General features: G+C 40.1%; 1 protein-coding gene across 1 annotated transcript in view; it reads right to left on the bottom strand.

The window, feature by feature from the left end:
• Positions 1–27,573, bottom strand: part of CFAP61 (cilia and flagella associated protein 61) — a 409,554-nt gene extending 381,981 nt beyond the window's left edge. Inside the window, exons 1-4 of the mRNA XM_089686524.1 lie at positions 27,468–27,573; positions 11,189–11,358; positions 8,152–8,305; positions 4,765–4,841 (exon numbers count right to left, since the gene is read on the bottom strand). Of these exons, the coding sequence (XP_089542650.1) occupies positions 4,765–4,841; positions 8,152–8,305; positions 11,189–11,331 (374 nt within the window). The 5' untranslated portion in view covers positions 11,332–11,358; positions 27,468–27,573. The remainder of the gene's footprint in view (positions 1–4,764; positions 4,842–8,151; positions 8,306–11,188; positions 11,359–27,467) is intronic.
• Between the last annotated feature and the right edge of the window lie 82 nt (positions 27,574–27,655).

Raw genomic sequence — 27,655 nt, 5'->3', positions numbered from 1 at the left:
GTCACATAATGCATGATAGGGACAAGTGCTTCAGACATGGAACAAAAGCAAATATTGCAACAGATGTTCTTCTCCCATAGAGAGTGTACAATGTGTTCTGTCAAGTGTATACATATGGAGATTAAAAAGGTGAGCTAGGAGACACTGAAAATAACCCTCTGAAGATCTTTCATGAATAATACATTGTGAGGGTATACATATTTGAATGCAGTAATGTTTGTCATATTCAGATCGGGTCTGTCATGTTTTTTGAGGTTCTGTAATTGCCTTTGATACTTCTTTTGTGTAAATTTTGGAAACTCTGTGATTTTTTTTTTTGCATTAAGCTGCTCCCTTAACAATATGTTTGCTCCTGACTTCACCTATATCAGTGCAGTCTAGTCGTTATAGGCCATCTATTCTTTTCTCATCCTGATCTTCTGGTTGACCTCTGAGCATGGCAATTTTTATAGATTTTTATAGATTTGATCATGTTGTAAATTGACTTGTTAAAGAAGTTATAAATGTGAATATCAGACACTGAAGTCAAGAAGCAGGATTGTACATTGTTAATTTATTTATTCATCCTTCCAGGGATCAAAAACTGGTTAATCAGCACAAGCTTTTATTAAAATTATTGTTCATTTGTTCACAAGATTATGCTGATTAACTTGTTTTTGACCCATGCAAGGATGAATACATTTCAAATGGCAGAATATTTAGTGGTGTTGCATCCCATTATCTGGCATATGAACCTACAATGGTGAAGTCGAATCACAGCGGATGCAAATGCAAACCTGGATTTAAGCTTGTGCTTACCCACTGATCTGTCATGTGTGCGTGCATGTGTGAATGTGCGTGCCTGCGTGTGTGCGTGTGTAAAGCAAACAGTCCTTTTATTTAAAAAAAAAGAAAGAAGAAAAACAAGCAGACAAACAAAAAAAAAACACAGCTCATCTTCAGAAAACAGAACATACAATAGCTGGTTCAGAATTGCCAAACTAGTTAAAGGTGCACCACCACCATACCAGTCCCACTCTCTGGTTTTGAGGTTTCCCATTGACTTCAGGAGTCCCAAGGAGGAAGTTTTCACAGGTCAGGTACTGAAGCTCAGTCCATTCTGTTCACACAGGTGTCCAACGAACTCTCTCACTGCCACCAGCTGCCTCTTTCCTCTTTCTTTTCTGGACTCCGAGGCACTTGGGTTCACCCCTACAGAACCAAATCCTGGTAATCAGGGTTTGGAGGTTCTTCCCACCCAAAAAACCTCTTTGAACCTCCAAAATTCTGGGTCCTTAATAAGGATTTAGCAATCGAGACAGCACTAAAATTCAGTTGCCTCCTCTCCAGACTGCCCTAGAACGCCTCACCCTGCACGGGTAAAAACCCCTCAGTACTCAAGAATTTCTTGAAAAGAGATCACAACTCAGATTTTGGGGGAATATACCTGCCATCCACCACGCATTCCCAATGTCCTATACAGTATACAGTTTATATATACACATATATATATAATTTTTATTTTTTTTATTAGTGCAGGTGTTATTCACAGATGGTTTAATTAAGGGGTAAGGCTAAATGGTTAGTACTTCCACCTAGCAGTACTAGGGTCGCTGGTTCGAATCCCAGCCACGGCACCTCCTGCCTGGAGTTTGCATGTTCTCCCTGTGCCTGCGTGGGTTTCCTCCGGGTACTCCGGTTTCCTCCCACACTCCAAAGACATGCTGGTAGGTTAATTGGATCCTGTCCAAATTGGCCATAATATATGTATGTATGAATGTAAGTTAGGGACCTTAGATTGTACACTCCTTGAGGGTTAGGGACTGATGTGAATGTACAATATATATGTAAATCGCTGCGTAAATTGACAGCGCTATATAAGTACCTGTAATAAATAAATAAAATAAGGCTCAGCGAGGTGGTATAATACGTAAACACCAATCAATATATTACTCAAAACTCTTTTGTCCTAATTGCTCTACATACAGAAGGTTTCTGTTATTAATGCAAATGACCTATTTACATTTGTCCGTTAATGCAGAAAAACATATGAATGTTACTGCATGAAAATGCATTTCAAGTAGAATCCCATTCTTTCATATGTGGCTAGTTCACATCTATAGCTGCAGTTTATTGTGAAAGGGAAGCTATAGGGGCGGATGCGTGAAGCTGATCTGGACTCTTTTAATGCCTCTGATGACATATGGAAGTGGACACCTGGTGACCTTCTCACTGGAGGTGGTGAACGTCTGGTGTTTGGCTCTGCACCATGGAATAAATTGATAAATCCAAATCTATGGTGGTAGAGGACCCAATGGCATCCTGCAGTCCTCTGAAGACGATGCGGCACTCACTGTGGCAGATCCTCCAGCAGTTCCCTTCAGCACTATGCTCACAGTACACTGAGCCAGACCCCTCTTGGCTTGATTAATTCAAGGGCATAGTCTGTGAGGAGCTAACTGCTACAGCCAAGAGACTGTCATCTGACTTCAAAGGCCAGGAGAAGCAATGTTAGAATCCAGGGGCTCCCAGAAAGCATTACAGAACTCCAAGGCTCAACTCTGGCCCTTTTACAGGAACTGGTTCCAAACATCCTGACAGATCGTTTAGGGATGGATTGCATCCATCAGGCACTGACCTGTACACAACCGGATGGTCCACCCAAAGACATAGTCTTGAAATTACACTATTACCGCACTAAAGATGAGGTGCTATGGGCATCTAGGGACATTTGCAATCTCTAGTTTCAGGGATACCATTACCAAATTAACATGTACAGTGGGGCAAAAAAGTATTTAGTCAGCCACCAATTGTGCAAGTTCTCCCACTTAAAAAGATGAGAGAGGCCTGTAATTGGCATCATAGGTAGACCTCAACTATGAGAGACAAAATGAGAAAAAAATCCAGACAATCACATTGGCTGATTTGGAAAGAATTTATTTGCAAATTATGGTGGAAAATAAGTATTTGGTCACCTACAAACAAGCAAGATTTCTGGCTATCACAGACCTGTACCTTCTTCTTTAAGAGGCTCCTCTGTCCTGCACTCATTTCCTGTATCAATGGCACCTGTTTGAACTTGTTATCAGTATAAAAGACACCTGTCCACAACCTCAAACAGTCACACTCCAAACTCCACTATGGTGAAGACCAAAGAGCTGTCGAAGGACACCAGAAACAAAATTGCAGACCTGCACCAGGCTGGGAAGACTGAATCTGCAATAGGCAAGCAGCTTGGTGTGAACAAATCAACTGTGGGAGCAACAATTAGAAAATGGAAGACATAGTTTGCTAGAGAGCATTTGGATGATCCAGAAGAGGATTGAGAGAATGTCATATGGTCAGATGAAACCAAAATAGAACTGTTTGGTAGAAACACAACTCGTCTCTCTCCTCCAAACACAACGAGTTGTGTTTCAACCAAACAGTTCTATTTTGGTTTCATCTGACCATATGACATTCTCCCAATCCTCTTCTGGATCATCCAAATGCTCTCTAGCAAACTTCAGATGGGCCCAGACATGTACTGGCTTAAGCAGGGGGACACGTCTGGCACTGCAGGATCTGAGTCCCTGGCGGCGTAGTGTGTTACTGATGGTAGCCTTTGTTACGTTGGTCCCAGCTCTCTGCAGGTCATTCACTAGGTCCCCCCATGTGGTCCTGGGATTTTTGCTCACCGTTCTTGTGATCATTTTGACCCCACGGGGTGAGATCTTGCGTGGAGCCCCAGATCGAGGGAGATTTTCAGTGGTCTTGTATGTCTTCCATTTTCTAATTATTGCTCCCACAGTTGATTTGTTCACACCAAGCTGCTTGCCTATTTCAGATTCAGTCTTCCCAGCCTGGTGCAGGTCTACAATTTTGTTTCTGATGTCCTTCGACAACTCTTTGGTCTTCACCACAGTGGAGTTTGGAGTGTGACTGTTTGAGGTTGTGGACAGGTGTCTTTTATACTGATAAGTTCAAACAGGTGCCATTGATACAGGAAATGAGTGCAGGACAGAGGAGCCTCTTAAAGAAGAAGGTACAGGTCTGTGAGAGCCAGAAAACTTGCTTGTTTGTAGGTGACCGAATACTTATTTTCCACCATAATTTGCAAATAAATTCTTTCCAAATCAGTCAATGTGATTGTCTTGTTTTTTTTTTTTCTCATTTTGTCTCTCATAGTTGAGGTCTACCTATGATGCCAATTACCGGCCTCTCTCATCTTTTTAAGTGGGAGAACTTGCACAATTGGTGGCTGACTAAATACTTTTTTGCCCCACTGTATCTGGCTCAATCAACCACTCTGAAGCACAGAGCTTTAAAACATCCTCTCCAAATCTTACAGTCCCATGATATCAGATATCGGTGGGGCTTTCTTTTTAAACTGCTGTTTGACTACCAAGATGCCCATTATGAAGTGGACACCTTCTCGGAACTCCAGAGCTGCCTCCAAACTTTGGGTCAGGAGGACCCGTGGAGTTATGCTCCCAGAATCCCTGTCATTGATGTACACCGAGGCAGTCTCAAGCTGGATCCAGTCAGAAAGCCCACTGATCCCATTCTCAGAGATCTCAAGCACTCCATCTCCTCCACTCTCAGGATTTTCAGACCCAAATGGGTGGCTGAGAAAGATTCATAAGACATAAAAAGTGAAAGAAAGGGAAACTATATGGGTCCATTCATAACTATGTTTGCGCTTTACCAATCATGCTGCAAAACACACCACATAGTGTGAATCAAGCCAGAAGGTAATGATTTGAGACTTTTAATGAATGCATACAGGAAAATAAAACCCGCTACCTGAGGATCTCCTGGATGCTCTGTAGTGAAAATTCCTCCTTAGCCACAAAAAGGTGCAAAAACAGTGTGTTCAGGGGCTGCAAATGAAAATGCATTTTGTTTAGTTAATTTAGTTAAGTGAAACTCCACATTACACTGTTAAAATATTCCAAACAAACAGCAAAAACACTTTAAACAAAGTCCTCATCTACTACTTACATCTTCATAGTACACAAAGGCACTAAAAACGCAGCTCTTTGCCCCTCTATTTTAAGGAGGGTGTCTGTCTTCTAATGTAAACAAACAGCAGGTCTTCCTAGCTAACAAATTAAAAATATTTATATATATATATATATATATATATATATATATATATATATATACACATACACACACACAATATATATATATATATATATATATATATATATATATATATTACAAAGAGCCTGTTTACACTTTCAGTCTAAGGTGTGATAGCGAAACTGAGGTTTTTCTACCCCTCCTAAGGTGTAAAGATAGCCGGATAGGGTGTACACATGCCACAACCGTGATGCTTTTCCAAGGTATACCCTGTTCTAGAGTGATTTGCAGCAGAGCACAACCCAGAGCTGTAGCACTATTGCCAGGGGCCTTAGTTTTTAAACTGCAAATAATTCCTGCTGCAAAATTGCCCATATGACATCAGTCTTAGAAACCAACTGAAACACAACTAAAGTCTTTTCTGTGATCTATTAGGATGAATTACTTCACAGTACAAGCAGCTAGACAGGTCAGAGATGGTTTGTTTTAAAGTTGTACTGGTTGTTAAGAGCATGTAATTAATGTTTATTTAATAAAATAGTATGTGACCTGGTGCAACCAGTGATGTGCCTCCATCCATTCATTAATTTATCCATACAACCAATTTATTTGTCCTGGGACTTTGAATGAGATACAACTCACGTGACCAATGATTAACTAGTTTCCAACATTGTTGTTTAATACATGAATAAATGAACTTCTCATTATGTACAAAAAGAGGATATAATGGTGACAAGCTGATTTGTAATGAATCCATATTAATACATTTCATACATAATTAAATATACTGTTGACCATGTACAATGCCGATGTCAATACATGATTCTTTGTTCACTTCTTCAGGCGTAGATGCATGCATAATATCTGTAAGGTAAAACATCAAGTATGTAGCATACCTAATTATATCACATAATACACAGAGTAATGGGACTCTAACACTTACAAATCAGCTAATAGATATGACAGTATTTCAAAACGGTGATCGCCAGGGGAGTGTCACCCGGGAGTTGTGGAAGTATGACTCAGCAAGAACCCAATCCAACTATTTTGGGTGCCATCATAGATTGTTCACCCACGTTTGAATGTGCTTCCTGTTTGTCCCCCTGGGTTCTCGTCACGTCATACTTCTACAGCTCCCGGGTGAGACTCCCCTGGCAATCACCGTTTGGAAATACTGTCATATCTGTTAGTTGATTCGTAAGTATTAGAGTCCCTCTGGTGGCCTTTGAGGTTGGAATTACTCTGTGTATTATGAGATATTGTTAGGTATGCTACAAACTTCATGATTCTACCTTACAGATATTATACATGCATCTACTCCTAAAGAAGTGAACAAAGAGCTACAAAACATGTCAAGTTTTGGGATGCAATTTTAGCATAATCATGTATTGACATTGGCATTGTATATGCTCAACAGTATATTGAATTATGTATGAAATGCATTCATATGGATTCATTACAAATCAGCTTGTTACCATTTTATCCTCTTTTTGTATGTAATGAGAATTCATTTATTATTGTATTAAACAACAATGTTGTACACTAATTATTCTTTAATGTCCATATTTTGGGCTTAAATGCACATTAATTTACCTAGGGTATGTTGCCTGGGGTTATACTTCCAACAGGAAGAATTACACAGAGATTTTGTAATAGTAAATAAGTAGGAACATGACTCTGCATAGGGCATAGGGCATATATAGACTGATTTACCAAACAGTTTAAGTGTACTGTTGGGCCCACGAATCAAGCCAAGTAGCTAAATCGTACACTCATAGTATTTGCTACGTGTATATAATGATTGTATAGATGTGCAGAGCTATGACATTGTACACACAGCCAATTCATTAAAAATGAGGTATGTTAAAGTGGTTCTAAATCCTGAAGGTTTTTTAATGTTAATGCATTCTCTGTATTAAGGGAGCCATTGGCCCCTGCTTCTGTCAATCACAGCCAGTGAGTAGGGAGTGGAGGCAAGGCCAAGCCACACTCTGTGTGCCAAGGGACACACAGAGCTGGCTCGGTAGCAAGCATGCACGAGTGCCCCCTAACAAGCGGCTTGCTATGGGGGCATTCAGCAGGGGGAGGAGCCAGGAGAGCTGGCGGGGTACCCCAGAGAAGGAGGATCAGGGGTGCTCTGTGAAAACAGAGCAGGTGAGTATAACATGTTAAAAAAAATAAAATCTGAAGCTTTAATATCACTTTAAGCAGTATGTGCCCTAGCATCCAAACACACACCAGCTACTAGTGGTGGCATACATCAAATAAAAATGGGACTGAAAGTTTTTAGGGCTATCTTTCATCAGTTGGCAATTTTGTATGCAGTTTTTGTGTAAGAACAGTGAAGCATGGTGTGTGCAGTGGAAGCTCTAAAAGTAACTGTACAAAAGCACTGAAAGTAAAAAAAGCAATGGTGCATGCCTTGCTGAGTGTATCACATAAATGTACATTGTGTGTCACAGTATGTGTACAGCAAGATAAATATCAGTTTATTTCTGTCAACAACATGCTGAATGGGTTTTCTAGAGCTGCATCTTTGTTTGGCAGACCTTAGTGAGCAATCCTGGTGCTTGGCAAAATATAATTTTTTTGTGTTTAATTTGTTCTCTTTTTTTTTTAGGCAGAATGCCAACATACACATTACTTAATGCAGCATATCTGCAAAGAAGTCACAAAAAGAGCCTTTACTAGATGTTCACTGCAAACAGGGGGACATTAGGGGTCTATTTGTAAAACATTTGTTATATGAATGTCAAAAGCATTTGTGCAAACTGAATGAAATGTCACTGTAATCTTTCTAAAAGATTAATGCCTGTATTGTCAGCGCCATCTACTGATCAAAAAACAATATAGTTTTCTGAAATGCCTCAATGAGAAAACTAGGGTTCTTTCAGAGGTTGCTAGGGGTTCCTTGAGCAATGAACAACTTCTGCCTCTCAGATGATTAACTACTGACACCAATGATTTGTTTAAACTACCTGTAAGTGGGGATTCTTACCAGTGACTACAAATGTAAGGAGAATTCTTCCCAATGACCGTCACATAATACACAGTGAGCTGTAGACTGCAGGAGGCTGTTTCTAAATGCTCATTGGTTATACTCACCGTGCACTCGCTGCTCTGCGCATAGTGTTTATGTATCCATTCCTCCCACTCTGATTGGTCCACCACATTCCAGCTTGGATAATCCAAGAAAGCTGCATGAGCGATAACACTGTTCTGATCATCACTGATGGTCACTGCCAGGCTGGATTTTTCACTGAAATCAGACAAAACATTATTTTTAGACAGAGTATTACAGTAAAAAAAAAACAATCTGATTTCATTGCCGTTGAACACATTCTTCGTTTTCCTTGTCAGCAATTTTTTACTTCCGTCAGTTTGCCCAGCTAAGCAACTGTGTCTAGTGAGTTAAAGGCTTGCAGCATGGTTCACTGGCAGCATGCTTATTCAGTCTTTGACTCACTATGTAGTAAAGCCAGAATGAGGATAATAACCACAGATCTTGCTAATGTAACCCACATGGAAGAAATATATATATGAAATATATTATGAAAATATTCTTCCCAAATATATTGCCATATATTTGAAATGCTACACTTTTGGCCATATTCAATATATTTTAAAATATATTTCAATAAATTAAAAAAAAAAAAAAAAAATATATATATATATATATATATATATATATGCATATATATATATATATATGCACTGCATGTTGAAATGCATTTTTATTACAAAATATATGAAAAATACATTTCAAATATACTGTATGTCTTTAAAAATACAAATCTACATTTTTGGAATACATTTACATATATATGTAAAAATATATGTTATAATGACTTTTTTATATGTAAAAAAAATATATAAAGAATATATTTTTAAAAATATATATTCTTCAGATTTTTTTTAACATATAAAAAAGTAATTTTAGCATATATTTTTACATATATTTGTAAATGCATTCCAAAAATGCAGATTTGTATTTTTAAAGACATACAGTATATTTGAAAATGTATTTTCTTTTAATATTTTTCATATAATTTGTAATAAAAACGCATTTCAACATACAGTATATATATATATATATATATATATATATATACACATATATATTTATTGAAATATATTTTGAAATATATTGAATATGGCCAAAATTGTAGCCTTTCAAATATATGGCAATATATTTGTGAAGAATATTTTTTAAATATATTTCAAATATATTTTTCTTCCATGTGGGTGGTAAGTTTCTTCAGAGGCCATCCCTAGTTGTAAAATATTTTAAAAATATATAATTTTCTTCCATATGGGAAAACAACTCAGCAACGGCAGCTCCCAAATTTTTATCCTTACAGGTTATCTTTATCACAAAGATGTTGACACCATTTTATGTCTGTAATTAAAACCTTGTAATTTAAAGCCAGATTTGACAATTTATCTGAGGTGCACAAAATGCTGGGAACTTAATTAACAGAAAAATTAAAGGATTACATGTACGTTTGAATTCAGTTTAGAAATGGTACACTTAACATAAGTTTTCTTATCTTTGCATTGTGAGCTTCTTCACTAATAAAGTAGTGTGTGTATTTTAAACTGTACATCAAATATATTATATTCAAGTGTGAATATAAACGGAGCAAAGAAAGCACCAATAAACCCAAAAAGTTTTCCTTACAGCCCAATAATCCTTATATATACTACAATTGTAAATTTTTCTACAAGTTTGATTTAAAGTGTATGTGATGTTTTTGATTTAAAAACATTTGTATCATGTTAAAGTGGTTTTAAAGTCTAAATATTTTTTTCTTAACCACTTGCCCTCCTGAGGATTTACCCCCCCCCCCCCCCCCTTTCCTGACCAGGCCATTTTTTGCATTACAGCATTGCGTTACTTTAACTGACAGTTGCGCGGTCATGCAATGCTGCACCCAAATTAAATTTGCATCCTTTTTTTCCCATGAATTGAGCTTTGTTTCGGTGGTATTTGATCGCCTGTGCATTCTTTATTTTTTGCTCTATAAAAAAAAGAGTCCGACAATTTTGAGAAAAAAAAAACAATATTTTTTACTTTTTGCTATTAAACATGTCCAGCAAAAAATAAAAAAAACGAATTTCGTCATAAATTTAGGCCAAAATGTATTCTGCTACATGTCTTTGCTACAAAAAATCCCAATACATGTAAATTAATTGGTTTACATGAAAGTTATAGCATTTACAAATGGCGGTATATATACTGGGATTTTTACATTTTAGTAATGGCAGCGATCAGTGACTTATAGCGGGACTGCGGCGGACACTCTGACACTGGGGGGGGGAACTGGCCTGGTATCACTGACATCCCCAGTGACACCAATACAGTGATCAGTGCTAAAAAAAAGCACTGGCACTGTACTAATGGCACTGGGCAGGAAGGGGTTAACATGAGGGGTGATGAAAGGGCTGTGTGCTGGGTGTGTTTTACTGTGGGGTGGTGTCTGTGTGCTTCACTGTAAGCACACTGCTTTGGATGGCTGTGCTGTGCCCTGCATTTTCAGATGTGTGACAATGAGATTTTAAAAATCTCCGTTGTATGAACTTCGTATATGGGAATCTGAAGGTCAACACAGCCAAAATTGCAGCATAATTCATAGAATTTCATTGAAAGCTGGCTATAGATAGTTCAAATCTCAGCCGGTCCAGCAGGGACTGAGCAAGATTAGAACCATCTATGGGCAGGTTGCCTGTACCCAATTTGAATGTTGCATGACTTGGGTACAACCAGCCTGTCAGATTTTTCATACCAGTATTGCCAGCGGCTATAGCCTCTAGCAATAATCACTGTGTTCTCCTGACAGGGTAACACAGGGGAAAACGGGGTGATAGCTGCGGGGGAAGAAAATCGCATCATCTATGGCAAACTAAATATACACTATATAGTTTGATTGAACAATTTCTTTTCAACCTTCTTTAGATTTAGTTAAAAGCAGATGAAAACAAAATTGTACAATCAGATTGTATAGTGTATGGTCACCTTAAGATACATCAGTCATTAAACTTTTTTTTTTTTTTTTGCTAGGGGTAATATTTTCTTGCTACGCCATTCTTCCTGTAAACTAGTCATGCAGTGACAAACAAATTAATATAAACAAGAACTTACAGTAAATATATGACATTCACATTTCCAAATATGCTTTGTGTGGACAATGTCTTGAGCTCAGAAATCCCATGAACATCGAGAGATTCTGTTCTCCGAACAGTCACTTCTTGTGTTGTGCCACATGCTGAATATAGGATAGTCATGATGACTGAAGAGCGCTGCGCTAAAATCTAATAAAGACAGAAATTCTGTTGAAACAAAATGTGCATGCAAAATTCTAAGTGCAACGTACTGATTGTTCTGTTCATTACATATAGGATGACTTAAACAAAAATCACCAGATTGATTTGAGGATTTACTGCATATCAAATTTATGAGTAACTGTGTTTATTTTGCACAGCTTCATCTCATTCACAAAGCTAAGGGCTCAATCTCATGTGTGGTAGCCCTCTGTCACCCCTCTGAAAAGCAATCCATAGTGGACCACTTTTCAGAGGGCATTTGACAGGTAGTGAGGAGATATATGTCACATTGCAGTGGTTGTGATGTGGCTTTATCAATTGTTAACGACACCCCAAACAGAGGACAAAAAAGACTTGTTTTTTTGCGTGATGATGGCACTATCGAATGCACTGACAAGATTTCGACAAATGTTCAAAAGAGAAATCTACCTTACAAAATTTGGCCACAAAAATCTTCCACGCTCTATTTTAAATAAAAACTTTACATACGAAACACATTAGAGGTCAGGTATGACGATGGGAGAGCTAAGGAATAAACAGCTCTATTCTTGTTCCGGTATCTTCTGCACCACTTTTAACATCTACACAGGTACCAGTATGTGACGATTGTTGGGTCCACCTACTCAATGCCACCTATGGATGGCTAAGTACACTATAATGGCTAAAAAAGTCATGTGTAGTATCCCCCACCTCCAATCTGTAAATAATGACAGGTAAGCCAATTATTATAATGGATTTAAAATTGATTTTGGTATCAACTAAACTGAATACCAAAAGGTTATACACTACCCTATATGGTGGCTGCAACAAAAAATGTGTTCCCACAACATATACACGAATATACAGGGTGTCCATAAAATCTGGACACATAGGAAATATCACTATATGTGTGTATATATATATGTGTGTGTATATATATATGTGTGTGTGTACATGTGTATATATATATATATATATGTGTGTGTGTGTGTGTGTACATGTATATATATATATATATATATATATATATATATATATATATACACACACACACACACACACACACATATATATATATATATATATATATATATATACACACACACACACATATATATATATATATATATATATATATATATATATATATATATATACACACACACACACACACACACATATATATATATATATATATATATATATACACACACACATATATATATATATACACACACACACACATATATATATATACATACATACATACGCATATAGTGATATTTCCTATGTGTCCAGACTTTAGGGACACCCTGTATATTTTTGTATATGTTGTGGGAACACAATTTTTGTTGCAGTCACCATATAGAGTAATGTATAACCTTTTGATATATATATATGTGTGTATAATATATTACTATAGAAGCTCACCAGACCTTGACCCCCTTGACTATTTTTTGGGGGTATGCTAAAGAAGAAGGTGTACTCAATGAAAATCACAGATATGGATCACCTGCTCAAATTGACGGAAATGTTGAGTTACTGCATTGGTTTCATGTGAATCTTGCACAGCGCATGGAACTTTGCATCACAAATGGTGGAAATCACATTGAAGATGTTATTGAATAATATTCCAATATAAAATGTATTGAAATGCATTTTACCTATGTGTACAGACTTTAGGGACACCCTATATAATGAATAAATAATTTCTGCGCCAGCCTCTCTAATAATATTCACTGAATGTGTATTTCCTGTGCATATATACATAAAAACCACACCAAATATAAGAAAATGCAACAATTTGTACCGTGAATGTAACAACTCAAAAAACAATGAAACATATAAGCATACAGTAGGTGTCAAATCCCAAATGTCCTATGAAAATATGCTGACAAACTATTAAATGCCCCCTTATTATCTCCTCAGTCTTCTAAAGAACAAGCAACCATAGAATTTTCCACTTCTTCCTGTGTTATACCTTTTGTGTTTAATCAGAGTCATGTGTAGTGATTACCACCACCGTTCACCAAAATGGTGGTCCTGCGAATCACCAGGTCACCTTTGTCCCCCTTTGGGGCTCCTTTATTGGCTCCACTTGATTGTAGCTTTAATAAAGCATGTTCTCCTGTTGTGAAATGTACCTAATACCTGATTTACTTGACTTGACATCACATATTTATTCCACTGGGGGGCTAATTGCTCAGCCGGGCATTTGTTTTACAATCATTAATACTGGTTTTGTTGATTTTCACACTTTATGCTTCAGGTCAGTCAGGTGTTTATTACAGCTTGGCCAGGTGTTTACTGCTATTGTTATCATGTTTTATTTCTGATATATGTTTTACAAATTTTACTGTTTTTGTTGTTTTTTTACACCTTATTCTTCAGCTCAGCCAGGTGTTTATTATAGGTTGGCCAGGTATTTCTTGCTACTTGATTTTGTTTTTTTTTTAATATATGTTTCACATATCATTTGTATTTACTGGCTCAGCCAGTTTTTTTTGTTTTTATTTACTATTGACTTTATTTTTTTCACAGATGTATTCTATTACACAATGGGTTTTTATTTATTATTAGTGTATTTTTTGGGTCACTAGAGGGCAGTGCAGCACTATTCTTGGGGAGTTTTATTGATGTGGGAAAGCAGTTAGGTGCTTGCAGCAGCTTATCATTTGTTTGTGACAGCGCATGAGTATTATATCCTTAGTTTTGTTTAAAATTTCATTTTATAACATCAGTATTTTAATAATAATAGTTGTTTTTGACAAGCAGTGATTCCTGTACTGACTCCACCTCCTGAAACTCCCCCTCTCAGCACCTCTGTAGATTAGAAGGCAGGCTCTATGAAATGTGAGACACAGCAGTGCCTACTTGCAGGGCATGGTGAATATGTGTCACAGAATTCAAGGAAGTACGTTTTAACGAACTTAAAAATTATTCAGATTATTAGAAGTAGGCTAGAAATAATTGAAATACACTGTGGAAATGAATACACAATTTTAAATTTTTACCATAGATACCCTTTAAAGGAGAACTAAACCCATCAATTTAATTGTTCACAAAACAGGTACATTCAAGGCATACCATGAATGATAACTGTCACAGTTGCTTGTGCTCTCAACAACCCTCAAATAGCTGTTCTCATAACATGTCACACGTGCAGCACCATGTCAACTTCAGATCAAACAGGCTAAGGTGGTGGCTTCCTTGGCTGTAAAGGATAATAGAATTTATTTCAGCTTTAAAGTGGAACTACACTGCATCTGAGCACCACAAACCAAAAATGATGTTTAATTCATTTTTATTATTCAAAGCAAACTCACTCCTCCATTCATGTCTCCGTGCTTTATTTTGAGAAATCATTTTGAAAAACACCCCCTGGCACTTCTGATGGAAGTCATCTTTGGTAAGAGCAGATGATTCATGTAGCATGTACTTCCTGGAATCCATCTGCCCTTAGCTCAGTCATAGGCTGAGCTGAGAACCCTCTCTCCCCTCCTGAAGACTCCTAGGATGTATGACATCATTTTCCTAAGCATGGAAACCAGGAAGTAACTGAATGAATGTAAAAAAAAACACTTTAAAAAAAATATAGTTTCCTATCTATTTACTACTACTAGCAGTGTGATGGATTTGGTAAAATGCCTATTTTGTTTCCTATTGAATATATATATATATATATATATATATATATATAAATATATACGCTATTTCTATAAGTTTTATAAATATTTACTTTTATACTTTAATACATATGTTGTGTGAATATTTTCTGCCTGCTGGGCTTTGTGGTACTATAAGAAATCCTTGCTTAAGAAATGTCTGCTCACACACACAGACCCCCTCCCACCGTGTGATTTGGGAAACAAAGGAATGTTTTTCTCTCTTTAAGATAAGATGGAAGAAGATCACACCTATACCATGACGGAGATTGTTTTCGTGTAAAGTGACCAATCAAAGACTAATATAATGCTTATGCTGTTATCACGTGATGTTCGCATCATTTTTCATATATAAACTCACGGTTTCATTTCAATAAATTAGAGAGAAGTTTTCACAGACCAAACGTGTCAGTGTGAGTTTCTTCATGTGCGCACATTCCAGAAGCTGGCCAGCATCATAAATTAGGACAGGAACAGATAAGCACTGGACGATTAGGTCCTCGACTAAATCAACTGGTGCCGAAACCCGGGAACTCTGAGTAATTAACCTGCAGCCAGCTGACCTGAAAAGGCGTTCGGTGTCAGTCAAACTGGACAGGCCGGAGATTGATCACCTCTGGAGCATGGTAAGATATATTTTGCTATCTTACCATTGCTTATCCTGTCTTTGTTGTTGATTCATACCTGTGCCTAGTACGGCTGCTAAAGGTCACTAAAGGCAGGTAACCTTGCTTGCCCAGAGTTTATTTAAATATACCTGCATGTGCTTATCTGTTACCTGGGTCTCTGTTGTGTGTTTTTATGTATCAGTCTTGAGGTGGAAGAGGAGTGGACCTACTGAGGGTTTTGACACATAATTTCTCTTGGGTGTGTGGTAACCTTGTGTGTTGACCACAAGAGAGGAGGTGTCGGGTACGCGTCACATAGTGTGACAGCGGGGTGCCGTAACCGTGTTTGTGTGGGTTACGAAGATTTACTCAGTGATCTGTACTCATAGCCCACCAAGATAGACTGCTATGTTATGTCCTAAATGTGTGTCTGTGAGTTAATGTTTGCCATTCATAACAGAAGGTTGGGGTTTGTTAAGGGTTAAGGAAAGTTTGGACAGCAGCCTGTGAAGTGTCTTAGATTCCTGTTAGGAAGGACAGAGAAGGGGGGAGGAGATGGGTCAGAAGCTGATAAGACCCCTAGAAAGGAATGTTAGCAGGTGACCTGGTTGCAGAGAGAGAAGAGGAAAAGTATGTGGAATTAAAGATAAGGAGGTATGGGAAAAAAAAAAAGAAAGAAGAAAGATGTCTTAGTTCACAAATATTTGCTGAAGACAGCAAGAAGCTTGGTATAATGTAGCCAAAGTTATCCACAAAGAGCAGTGGACAGAACAGGTATTGCTACAGGAAAAAAGAAAAAAAACTGTTTGTGTACCATTAATGTGTTAAATATTGAAGAGGATTACTGGCATGTCATATTGTGAAGAGGTGTGAAGGAAGTGAAGCAGTTAAAAAAGTTATCTAAAGTAGCGAAAGTTTGTAAGCTGAAGGTCAGCGTTGCCTGGCATAAATTATTGTAGGAACAGAGAGGAATTTTATGTGATAAAGGTTTACTGAACGTGAAAGAAGCTTGGTAAAAAAAAAATAAAATAAAAAAAATAAACTGTAAAAGCGTTGCATAAAGAAGGATGGTTGGAAGAAATTCAATAAAATGGCGATTGTATAATGTATGTGTAGCATAAAAGTGAAAATGGAAGTGTGCTAAAACCACCGCCCTATGATGATAGAATTCAGAACAAAGGAGGCCAGGAACAGCCCTGCCCTTCATCTAACGCCCACTTTATGCCCACCACCCCAGCCCTGCCCAGTACTCTTCCTGCTAGCAGCCATCTTGCTACACCTACTTTGTCCCTTCCTGCCCAGCCCAGTACACTTCCTGATGGCAGCCATCTTGCTGCACCTGTTTTGTCCCTTCCTGCCCAGCCCAGTACACTTCCTGGAGGCGGCCATATTGGTACACCAAATTAGACAAATGGAAGGCCTTGAGTGAGCCGCCTCTACCCAGTGTGTCCGGTCTTACAAGTCAATGGTACATTCTGCGTAGTACCGGATGTGCTGAGCAGAATCCCAAGTTGTTTATGGTCCACAGGACCCGAAGATATTGGACGTTTAAAAGGTACCCCCAATTGTGGTGGAACTAAAGCCTGGAGCTCCCCTACCCAGGAAACCACAGTACCCACTGAAACCAGCGCAATCCAAGGCCATTTCGAAGCAGGTCAAGTCCCTTTTGGCAAATGGTGCACTCATACCTTGTACCTCTCCATGTAATACACTTTTGTTCTGGATAAAAAAGAAGACACCCAAAGGAGAACCAGAGAAGTACAGGATGGTACAGGACCTCCGAGCAGTGAATGAAGCCACTGTCTTAGAGACACCTATCGTTCCAAATACCCACACTTTACTCATAGGGGTACCTCCAACAGCAAAGTATTTCACTGTGGTGGACCTGGCAAATGCATTCTTCAGCGTTCCCTTGCATCCTTCCTGCAGATACCTCTTCGCTTTTACCCATGAGGGGAAGCAATACACCTGGGCAGTTATGCCACAAGGGGCGCAAAATTCTCCGAGCCAGTTTGCCAAAGCCATGACCACCATACTGGGCACGTGGCAAAAGGAACATTCGGCAGTGGTCCTTCTTCAATATGTGGATGACTTTCTCCTCTGTGCTGATGACCTGCCCACGGCTGAAGAAGCCTCAGAGTTTACTATGTTACTTGGCACACCAAGGCTGTAAGGCCTCTAAACCGAAGTTGCAATGGTGCTCTACAACAGTCGTGTTCTTGGGCCACTGCCTCTCACATGGAACAAGGCATCTTACGGAGGAAAGAGTTAAGGCCATCCAGAACTTGCCACTACCGTTAGGCCAGAAGCCACTCCATGCCTTTCTTGGCCTCATATCCTACTATAGGTCATGGATTCCTGATGTTTCTTGGTTTATGCAACCACTCTACGATGCTCTCAAGTCTGAGCCCTTCCATCTGTCCGAAGAGGCCGCCTCCAACTTTTTGGCTCTACAACGCTTACTTTCTTCAGCCCCAGCCCTAGGTCTACCAGACTACGAGAAACCTTTCAAACTGTTCGTGTCTGAACGCCAAGGCCATGCCACAAGAGTATTGGCCCAGTCCCATGGCGACCGCCTACGACCCGTAGGCTACTACTCATGCCGTTTAGACCCAGTGGCTAGAGGAGCACCGTCGTGTCTGCGTGCAGTTTTCGCTGCTCCAGCTCTGCTGGATAAGACCTCTGATATCGTACTGGGACATGAACTTGTTCTTCTGGCGCCGCATGACATTGCTGCCATTTTAAACCAAGTCCAACCTAAACATTTGTCCACAGCGAGGCATCTTAGACTACAGTGTTCCCTCCAACTTCCTGATAACGTCACTCTCCTACATTGCCAAACCCTGAATTTGGCCACTATCCTCCCAATTGCTGAGGGGGGTAATGAAGGTAATGCAGAAAGTGGAGAGGATGATGGAGCCACTGAGCCTCATTATTGTCTTGAAGTGATGAAAATGGAAACCTTCCATCTCCCCACAGTGAGTGAAACACCACTGCAGGACCCAGACTTCACCTTTTTTGTTGATGGTTCCAGATATGCAGACGATGGAGGCAAATATTATACAGGATTTGCGGTCACTACTGCAGACACAGTCTTACAGGCAAGAGCCCTATCGCCAGCAATATCTGCACAGGGAGCTGAACTTCAAGCACTTACAACAGCATGCCAGATGGCGGAAGGAAAAAGGGCCAATATCTACACAGACTCCAGATATGCCTTTGGGGTGGCCCATGACTTTGGACCCACATGGAAGGCAAGAGGATTTATGACTGCAGCAGGTACGTCCATAAGACATGGAGCAGCCATTGGACGACTGCTGGAAGCACTCCTTCTACCCATTCAAGTGGCTATTCTGAAGGTAAAAGCTCATGGGAAATTAAACTCTTCAGAAGCCAAAGGCAATAATCTGGCAGTTTTGGTGGCAAAACGAGCGGCCATGGGACCACCATTAATGGAAGGAGAGGTGACCGGAGAGTGGGAACCAATATTCACCTTACAGACTTTACCTGTGGACAGAAGCTATCTCAAGGAACTCCAAGAAGCAGCAAGTCCAGAAGAAAAAGAAAGCTGGAGACGGAGAGGAGCTATTCTCAAAGACGGTCTGTTTGAGTGCAACAAGAGGCTTTGTTTATCCAGGAATATGTTTCCAGCTGTAGTCCAGTGGGCACATGGAGCAGCCATCTGTCAAAGAGCCTCATGAACTCTTTTATCAACAAGTACGATATAGCGCCTGGAATCACCACATTGACGAACAATTTTTGCAGAACATGTGCCATCTGTGCAAAAATGCAATACGGGACGCACAGAGAAGACACCACAGAAACACTTAGCCAAACCCCTATACCCTTTTCAAAGGATACAAATTGATCATATCCAGATGCCAAAGAGTGGGCGGTTGAGTACACCCTAGTGGTGTTGGACATGTTTTCCAGTTGGCCAGAGGCCTTTGCTGTAACTAACATGACTGCTAAAACAACTGCGAAGAAACTCCCCACTGAGGTTGTATGCAGATATGGGCTTCCAGAGGTGATAGAGAGTGACCAGGGCCCCGCCTTCACAGCTTCAGTAACCAAAGAAATATGGGCGGCATTAGAAGTCACTCTGGCGTTCCATACCCCCTATCACCCCCAAAGTAGTGGGAAAGTAGAAAGAATGCTAAAAGTAGCCCAAGAGACTGGCATGAGTTGGCCAGACAGTCTGCTTATTGCCCTATTTAGTGTCAGATACACACCAAGAGAGAACACTCCCTATCCCCTTATGAGATTTTGTTTAGCTCAGCCCCCAGACTTGGTTGTTATTTTCCACAACAGTTGCAATTACAATTTGATGTGTTAACTGATTATGTGACTGTATTATCACGTGAATTAACCCGTATCCATGTCCAAGTGTTTTCTCCATTCCAGATCCTGAGTCAGATACAGGAACTCACAGCCTATTACCCGGAGATTGGGTATTAGTAAAGAAATTTATGAGGAAACATTCCCTTGAGCCAAGATATGATGGTCCCTTCCAAGTTCTGCTGACCACAGCCCCTTCTGACAAGGTGGCCGGGAAGAACACTTGGATACAGGCCTCCCACTGCAAGAAAGTCCCAAACCCTGAGGGAAAGGCGTCATCTACACCATGACAACTATGTTGTATATCCTTTTTCTTATAAGTCTGACAGAGGCTCAACAGGTGGATATCACCGAAATAGGTGACACCACTATATTTTGGTACAACTCATCCAACACTCATGTAGCTATTTTCACCTTTGATTTCTGTAGTATAGATCCCATGTGGTGCTATGACCATAATTTATATGATCTTGACACAACGAGCATATTCCGATAGTAGTGACCAGGTATACATATATGTCATGGATGATTACTGGGGACCAAAAGATTAGAATCAGATTGGAAGGGATTTGGACTGGTGAGTATGCTCTTGCAAAGGCCATTATGCCTCTCCACATCCTAGCAGAAAATACCCCTGACCCAACGAATGGCCCTAGGAGGAAACTAAAAGCTCCTTCTGGTAGTTTTGACCCACATGTGTATATAGATGCTATTGAAGTCCCAAGGGGGGTGCCTAATAAATTTAAAGCCAGAGACTAAGTAAAGCAGGCTTTGAATCCCTGATTCCCATGATAACTGTTAATAAAAATGTAGATTGGATAAATTACATATACTACAACTAATAGAGGTTTGTGAATTACACCAGGGATGCCCTTCAAGGAATCGTTGACCAGCTAGCCCCTACATTCTACATGACATTCCAGAATAGAATGGCTCTGGACATGATTTTAGCGGAAAAAGGAGGTGTTTGTAAAATGATAGAAGGAACCGGAACATGTTGTACATATATTCCTGACAATACTGGCCCGAATGGTAAGGTTACTCTGGCTATAAAGAAATTAGAAGACCTGTCAGTTGAGTTGAAAAAGAATTCAGGGATCACAGACTCGTGGGATCAATATTTCAGTTGGATGAGTGGGTGGCAAAAGATACTTGCCCAAATAGGGGTAATTGTACTAATAATTCTGATTCTCCTGGTCCTGGTTGTATGCTGTGTTATACCATGTGTGAGGAAATTGATGAGCAAAGCTGTAGACAACAGTACACCTATCTTCCTGAACCAGGAGCAAGAGGATCCCCACATGATAGATGAAGAAAAACCTTATACCCCATTACGGTCCCTCCCTGCCACCGGTAATCTCACAATTTTGTAGGGATAGCATCTGACTTCCTTATGTACAAAGTCTGTGGCAAGGGAGGTGATGAAATAGTCATCACCTGTCTAACGTGCAGCATAAAAGAGTTCCAAGGTACATAAGGACAGATGAGCGAGGTCTTATAGGGACAGAGTAAAATAGTCATTTTAAGGGGGGACTGTGATGGATTTGGTAAAATGCCTATTTCGTTTCCTATTGAATATATATATATATACGCTATTTCTATAAGTTTTATAAATATTTACTTTTATACTTTAATACATATGTTGTGTGAATATTTTCTGCCTGCTGGGCTTTGTGGTACTATAAGAAATCCTTGCTTAAGAAATGTCTGCTCACACACACAGACCCCCTCCCACCGTGTGATTTGGGAAACAAAGGAATGTTTTTCTCTCTTTAAGATAAGACGGAAGAAGATCACACCTATACCATGACTGAGATTGTTTTTGTGTAAAGTGACCAATCAAAGACTAATATAATGCTTATGCTGTTATCACGTGATGTTCGCATCATTTTTCATATATAAACTCACGGTTTCATTTCAATAAATTAGAGAGAAGTTTTCACAGACTAAACGTGTCAGTGTGAGTTTCTTCATGTGCGCACATTCCAGAAGCTGGCCAGCATCATAAATTAGGACAGGAACAGATAAGCACTGGACGATTAGGTCCTCGACTAAATCAGCAGCATAAGGGTTAAAAATAGTCAATGTTGATTAAGAGAGAGTGGAATTCTGCTTTAAAGTGGACTTTCAGTCACACTCTAGGCAGCAGCTGTAAAAACTGTAGCTTCTGACCTATAAAAAACAGCCACTCACCTGTCCCTTGATCCCGAGGTGTCCTCCCCGCAGCCCATTTCACCAGCCATCCAGTGTTCCTGGCACGGGCATCATCAGTGTGGGCACCCAGCTGAGACAACTTGCAGCTTCACATCCAGGTGCCCACTGCACATGCGTGAGTAGTGCTGCACTTTCTGAATGGCCCCGTTGTCTTCTGGGACCTGTCACGTGTCCCAGAAGACTATGGGAAGGGAGGGGTGGAGGACAATTTCCACTTCCAATCGCCTAGGCAACTGAGCGGGTACCTGTCAATTTCGGGTACCCGCTCCCCAAAGGTGCCAATTCTTAATGGGGAGCGGGGGACCAGTCTTTAAAGCGGAACGTCCCCTTTTTTGGTTGGAGCTCCGATTTAGGTCACCAATGGGGTCCCCCACACGTTCGTACCAAACACTGCACTATCCTGGCTAACTCATTCATACCATAGATGGCTCACTGCCATAAGCCAACAGTTTGTTAAACTTTTACAACACTGTATCCAAGTGTCATACTTGTATCTTTTTTGTTGTAACAATCATGGACATGGTACACATTTCTTCTTAGTTGAGCCAACTGATAGATTTCATAAGCATGAACGATTTCTCTGTAACACACCCTAACACCCCGGTCACATCAAGAACCTACTTTCAAATCGTGTGACTTACAGTGAAGTCGCACGATTTCAAAGTCGGATGACATGTTGATTTCAGGTGTGATTTGCAAGACATCTGATACAGACGTCTGCAAATCTCACCAAAAGAAGTGCATGTACTACTTTAGAAATCAGTTCGGCTCCGACCAAGTCGGACCGGTATGACTACTCTAATTGCGGACAATAGGCTGTGATTTGGCATGTGATTTGAAAGTCGCATGGCATGCAAATCGCATCCAGTGTGACCGGGGTCTAAAGCATTTTCAATTGTTTATATGTATCAATCATGAGTATAATCCTCAGATGGAATCTCCCACTGCATAGTACAAGGTATTCCTCCTAATTACTACACAATTATAATGTAGTTTCTGCCTGCCACAGATATCTATGCAATGCTCCATTATAGTAAAACAAGGTGCAGGGCTAAAATACTGTAAAATCTTAATACAATAAAGTGCAATGAATTCACCAATATTGAATTATTGGAGTCGACAAAACAACTTAATAATATGAGGTGAGTATAGTGCTAATACAAGTGATGAATTCAATCAGCACAGGTAAGTATATATAAAGTGACAGTGTCAAAGTTCATCCATCAAAGTGAAAAAAATAGTGCAAATAAGGTGACAAAGTCCATATAACAAATAAATAAACGTGAAGCCTCTGATAAAGGTGATCCTCTTTGTGTCTTCAGGTGATATACAAATAATAGAATTACGCACTCAGCAGATGCGTAATAACATCACGCATTTGAGAATAAATATATCTCAATGGACATCTCTACCCTGCTATGGACTCCCCTCTGGGTCATCAATGGGATGTAGCACCTCTCACCTCTTCCTGCAATAGGCTCTGTGGGTGGTGAGGCTCATCAAGAGCCCCAAGAAAGGATGCCAGAATAGTGTGATACTGCTTCAGAGGATTTTATTAATCCAATCACAGGTAAGTAACAAGAGTAAGAGAAAATCACAAACTGACCATAAACAGGAAATAAACATGGCCGCTGGACCAGCAGGAGCCTCGGCGGCGTGACATCAGGGCGCTGCAGCTCCTCCCTTACGTGTTTTGTGCTCGAGCACATAGTCATAGGGGGTGTGCCTGCGTCCTGACGTCACCCCGCCGAGGCCCCTGCTGAGGGGTTTTCTCAGTTAGGCAATCCCCCCTGTTTGCATGCCTGAGCTAAGGGCAGATGGATTCCAGGAAGTAAATACTACATTAATCATCTGCCTTTACTCAAGATGGCCATGGTCAGAAATGCTAGGGGTGTTTTTCAAAGAGATTTCTCAGGAAAAAAAAAAGCATGGAGACATGGATGGATGGGTGACTTTGAACATTGCAAATGAATAAAATGGTGTTTTTGCTATGTGCTGCTCAGATGCAGTGTAGTTCCTCTTTAAGCACCTAAAGTGGTATTAACCAATTCCCACCTGGTAAAAATGACGGCCAGATGGGACTTTGGTCTTTTTGGAATTTTGTCCTATGGGCTCTCCCACTTTCGTCCCACAGGTCGCACTAAGGTGCGATCTTCACTGATTAAGCAATTCACTGGTATAAGCAATCATACTGTGTAAAAAAAAAAAAAAATCCTGATCACTTCCCTAGAGTAGTACAGTGTTACTCTGGTAAAATCATATTGCTCTGTCCACAGTTTGTAAAAAATAAAAAAAATTTAAAAATCGGTAAAAAAAAAAGAATTGAAGAAAAACGCATTTTAAAAAAAACTTTTTTTTACCCTTTATTTAGCAAAAAATAAAAACCCAGTGGTGATTAAGTACCACCAGAAGAAAGTTCTATTTATGTGAAAAAAATGATAAAAATTTTACATGGGTTCAGTGTTGCATGACCGCACAATGAACTATACAATCATACGTTGACAGCGATGGCACTATAGGGGTTGAGATACATTCATTTGCAAGCTGTATATGTGTTATCTTTCAAAAATAAATTTTTATATGTTAATAAATATGATGATCTTTTAGCAAAACGGATTTTTTTGACTTGTTATGATACAAATGCCCTGAAATCCCATGGAAGGGAGGAAAAATAGTTTGTTCTACATGGCTGAGCAATTGTCTTTCAAAGTGTGACAGCACTGAAAGATGAAAATTGGCCTGGGCAGGAAGGGGGTGAAAGTGCCGGGTATTAAAGTGGTTAAACCCGAAAACAGAAATGTGTTATATTGCAGTTTACTAATTCTTAGATGTGGTGGCTGCATTTGTTTTCTTTTTTTTTGTTTAGTTTAGAGGTTCTAATCCTCAGCGCCCCTGTCAGTGATAAATGGTTTGTCTTAACTCTCTATTATTATTATTATTATACAGGATTTATATAGCGCCAACAGTTTACAATATAAGGGAGACAGTACAATTACAATACATTTCAGTACAGAAGGAATATGAGGGCCCTGCTCGTGGAGCTTACAATCTAAAAGAAGGGGGAGGTGATACAAAAGGTGATAGCTGCGGGGGATGATCTGATGGAGGTGATTCAAGTTCTTAGGTGGAGGAGGGGTAGACTTCCCTGAATAAATGAGTTTTCAAAGATCACCTAAAGGCAGACAGGGTGGGGGCTGACCGGACATACTGTGGTAGGGATTCCAGAGGATGGGAGAGGCTCTAGAGAAGTCCTGGAGGCGAGCGTGGGAGGAGGTGATGAGGGGGGCTAGAGAGGTAGATGTATTTGGAAGAGCAGAGCGGGCGATTTGGGCGATATCTGCGGATGAGGTTGGTGATGTAGCTAGGGGCAGTGTTGTGAATGGCTTTGTAAGCTGTGGTTAGTATTTTGAATTTTATGTTATATGTTAGTGGAAGTCAGTGAAGGGATTGGCAGAGAGGAGCAGCAGGCACTGATTGGTTTGTAAGGTGTATGAGTCTAGCAGCAACATTCATAATAGACTGAAGGGGGGATAACCTGTGTAAGGGTAGACCAGTGAAGAGGGAGTTGCAGTAATCAAGGAGGGATATAACCAATTTTGGATAAGTTGTTTTGTGGTGTCATTGGTCAGGAAGGGGCGGATTTTGGAAATGTTCCGGAGGTTGAGGTGGCAGGATTTAGCCAGTCATTGGATGTGGGTCCCAAAGGAGAAGTCAGAGTCTAGGATTACGCCTAACACCCTGGCATGAGGGGAAGGACCAATGGTTGTGCTGTTGATCTTAATGATAAAGTCGTGAGTGGGGGATTGGGGGGGGGGGGGAGGAAATATTACAAGCTCAGTTTTGGATTGCTACTTTGTCTGGACAACCTAGTCTGCTGGGCCTAATTACACACACACACAGTGAAAGGTTCCCCATCTGTGGCTTACAGAGGGCATGGGGTGGGTGGGATTACAAGAGACATTGGGCAGACAGGCTAACATCGCACACACACACAGAAGAGAAGAGACCCCCCCACCTGTGTGTACTGAGTTCCAGAACCAGCTGCAGTTTGACAGCAGCTCTCAGCGGCACACCTGACAGCCTACTGTGTAACATAATCCCACCCACTGCCCGCCCACTGTGTGTGATGTAAGTCACAAAAGGTGAGCTTCCTCACTGTGTGAGTGTGTGTTTGTGTGTTAGTGTAAATAAGCCCGCCCCCTTACTAAACCAACAAAAGCAGAGAGGGGGTGTGGCCACACAACTGACCATGGGGGATGCAGACATGTCATCTTGTATGGCGTACTGCATGTCCCAGCAGTGATCCCAGGAATGCAGACTGACCACGCTAACATAGATCTGCTTCAGTGATGTTCGGGGTCAGTAGGAAACAGGAACCCAGTAGAAGTGGCAGGATCACCAGGCTTTTTATAGAATAAATAAAATCTTTAGAGGCTAGTTTTTTTTTAATCGTCTGTACACACACACATATTCACATTATTTTTTTGTTTTTTTTGGGGGGGGAGGTAGCATACACTTTAAAAAAAATATAAAAAATTAACAACCCACCCATTTTAAAGTAGACACATAGGACTGTAATGAGTTACGATCATCTTCTCAGGGTGTAGCTGGTAAGCAGATCCTGCATAAAAACCGCATACAATGCTCTGTAAAGTGCTTGTGTTTCCGGTGTAAAGTGTCTGTACGGCATTCAGACGCATACAGTTCTACTTCCAAAGCCAACATATGTGGGTGCATATACGTAGATGCATGGACATATATCTACACAGGATTATACTCATTGAATTGTAAAGTAATGACCTCCGAGGAAGATTTTTCTATTTTGATTTTATGGATCTAAACAAGTGTACTGATCTCTATGCACTGTGCACATGGGCCAATAGAAAACAACAGAACTGTGTTCAGATCCGTAAAAAAATATAATTTAAAGTGGAACTAAACCCCCTTACCCTTTACAGGCCATCTTAGCCTCTGCTTGATCTGCAGTTACCATGGTGCTGCACATGTGATCAGTTATGACACCAACCTGACAGTTCGGCTTGGAGCACGAGCAACTGTGACAGTTATCCTTCACGGAATGGCTTGAATGTAGCGGTTATGGGAAACCATTAAATCGTTGGGTTCAGTTTCCCACTAAAAGAAAAAAACTGCAGCCATGTGTATGAGCCTGTATAGTGCAGGTGAGAGATGAGAGGGACAATTCTAGGCACAGGGATTCCTAGGAACACAACCTGGGAATGTTCTAGAACTCGGACCATCGAAGCCAGAACCCCTCCATCCTGTGGAATCTTACCTGGACACTCTTCTTCTCCCGAACTGCAGACAACCGAAGAACCCAGCTCCAGGACCGATGGACAGGACGCTCTGGTTACTATAGGAACAGAATCTGACGTAATGCATCTCCAACCCACACGAAGAGAGAGCAGGCTTTTCTATCGCTTCGTGTCTTCATTTTGATCTACAGAAATATGGCCGCCCGCC

Source organism: Staurois parvus, unplaced genomic scaffold, assembly GCF_062004578.1.
Source record: "Staurois parvus isolate SC_StPar_1 unplaced genomic scaffold, SC_StPar_1.0 ptg000401l, whole genome shotgun sequence".
Taxonomy (NCBI): Eukaryota; Metazoa; Chordata; class Amphibia; order Anura; family Ranidae; genus Staurois; species Staurois parvus.
The sequence above is the reverse complement of the archived record's forward strand: the minus strand, read 5'-3'. Positions and strand labels throughout refer to the sequence as shown.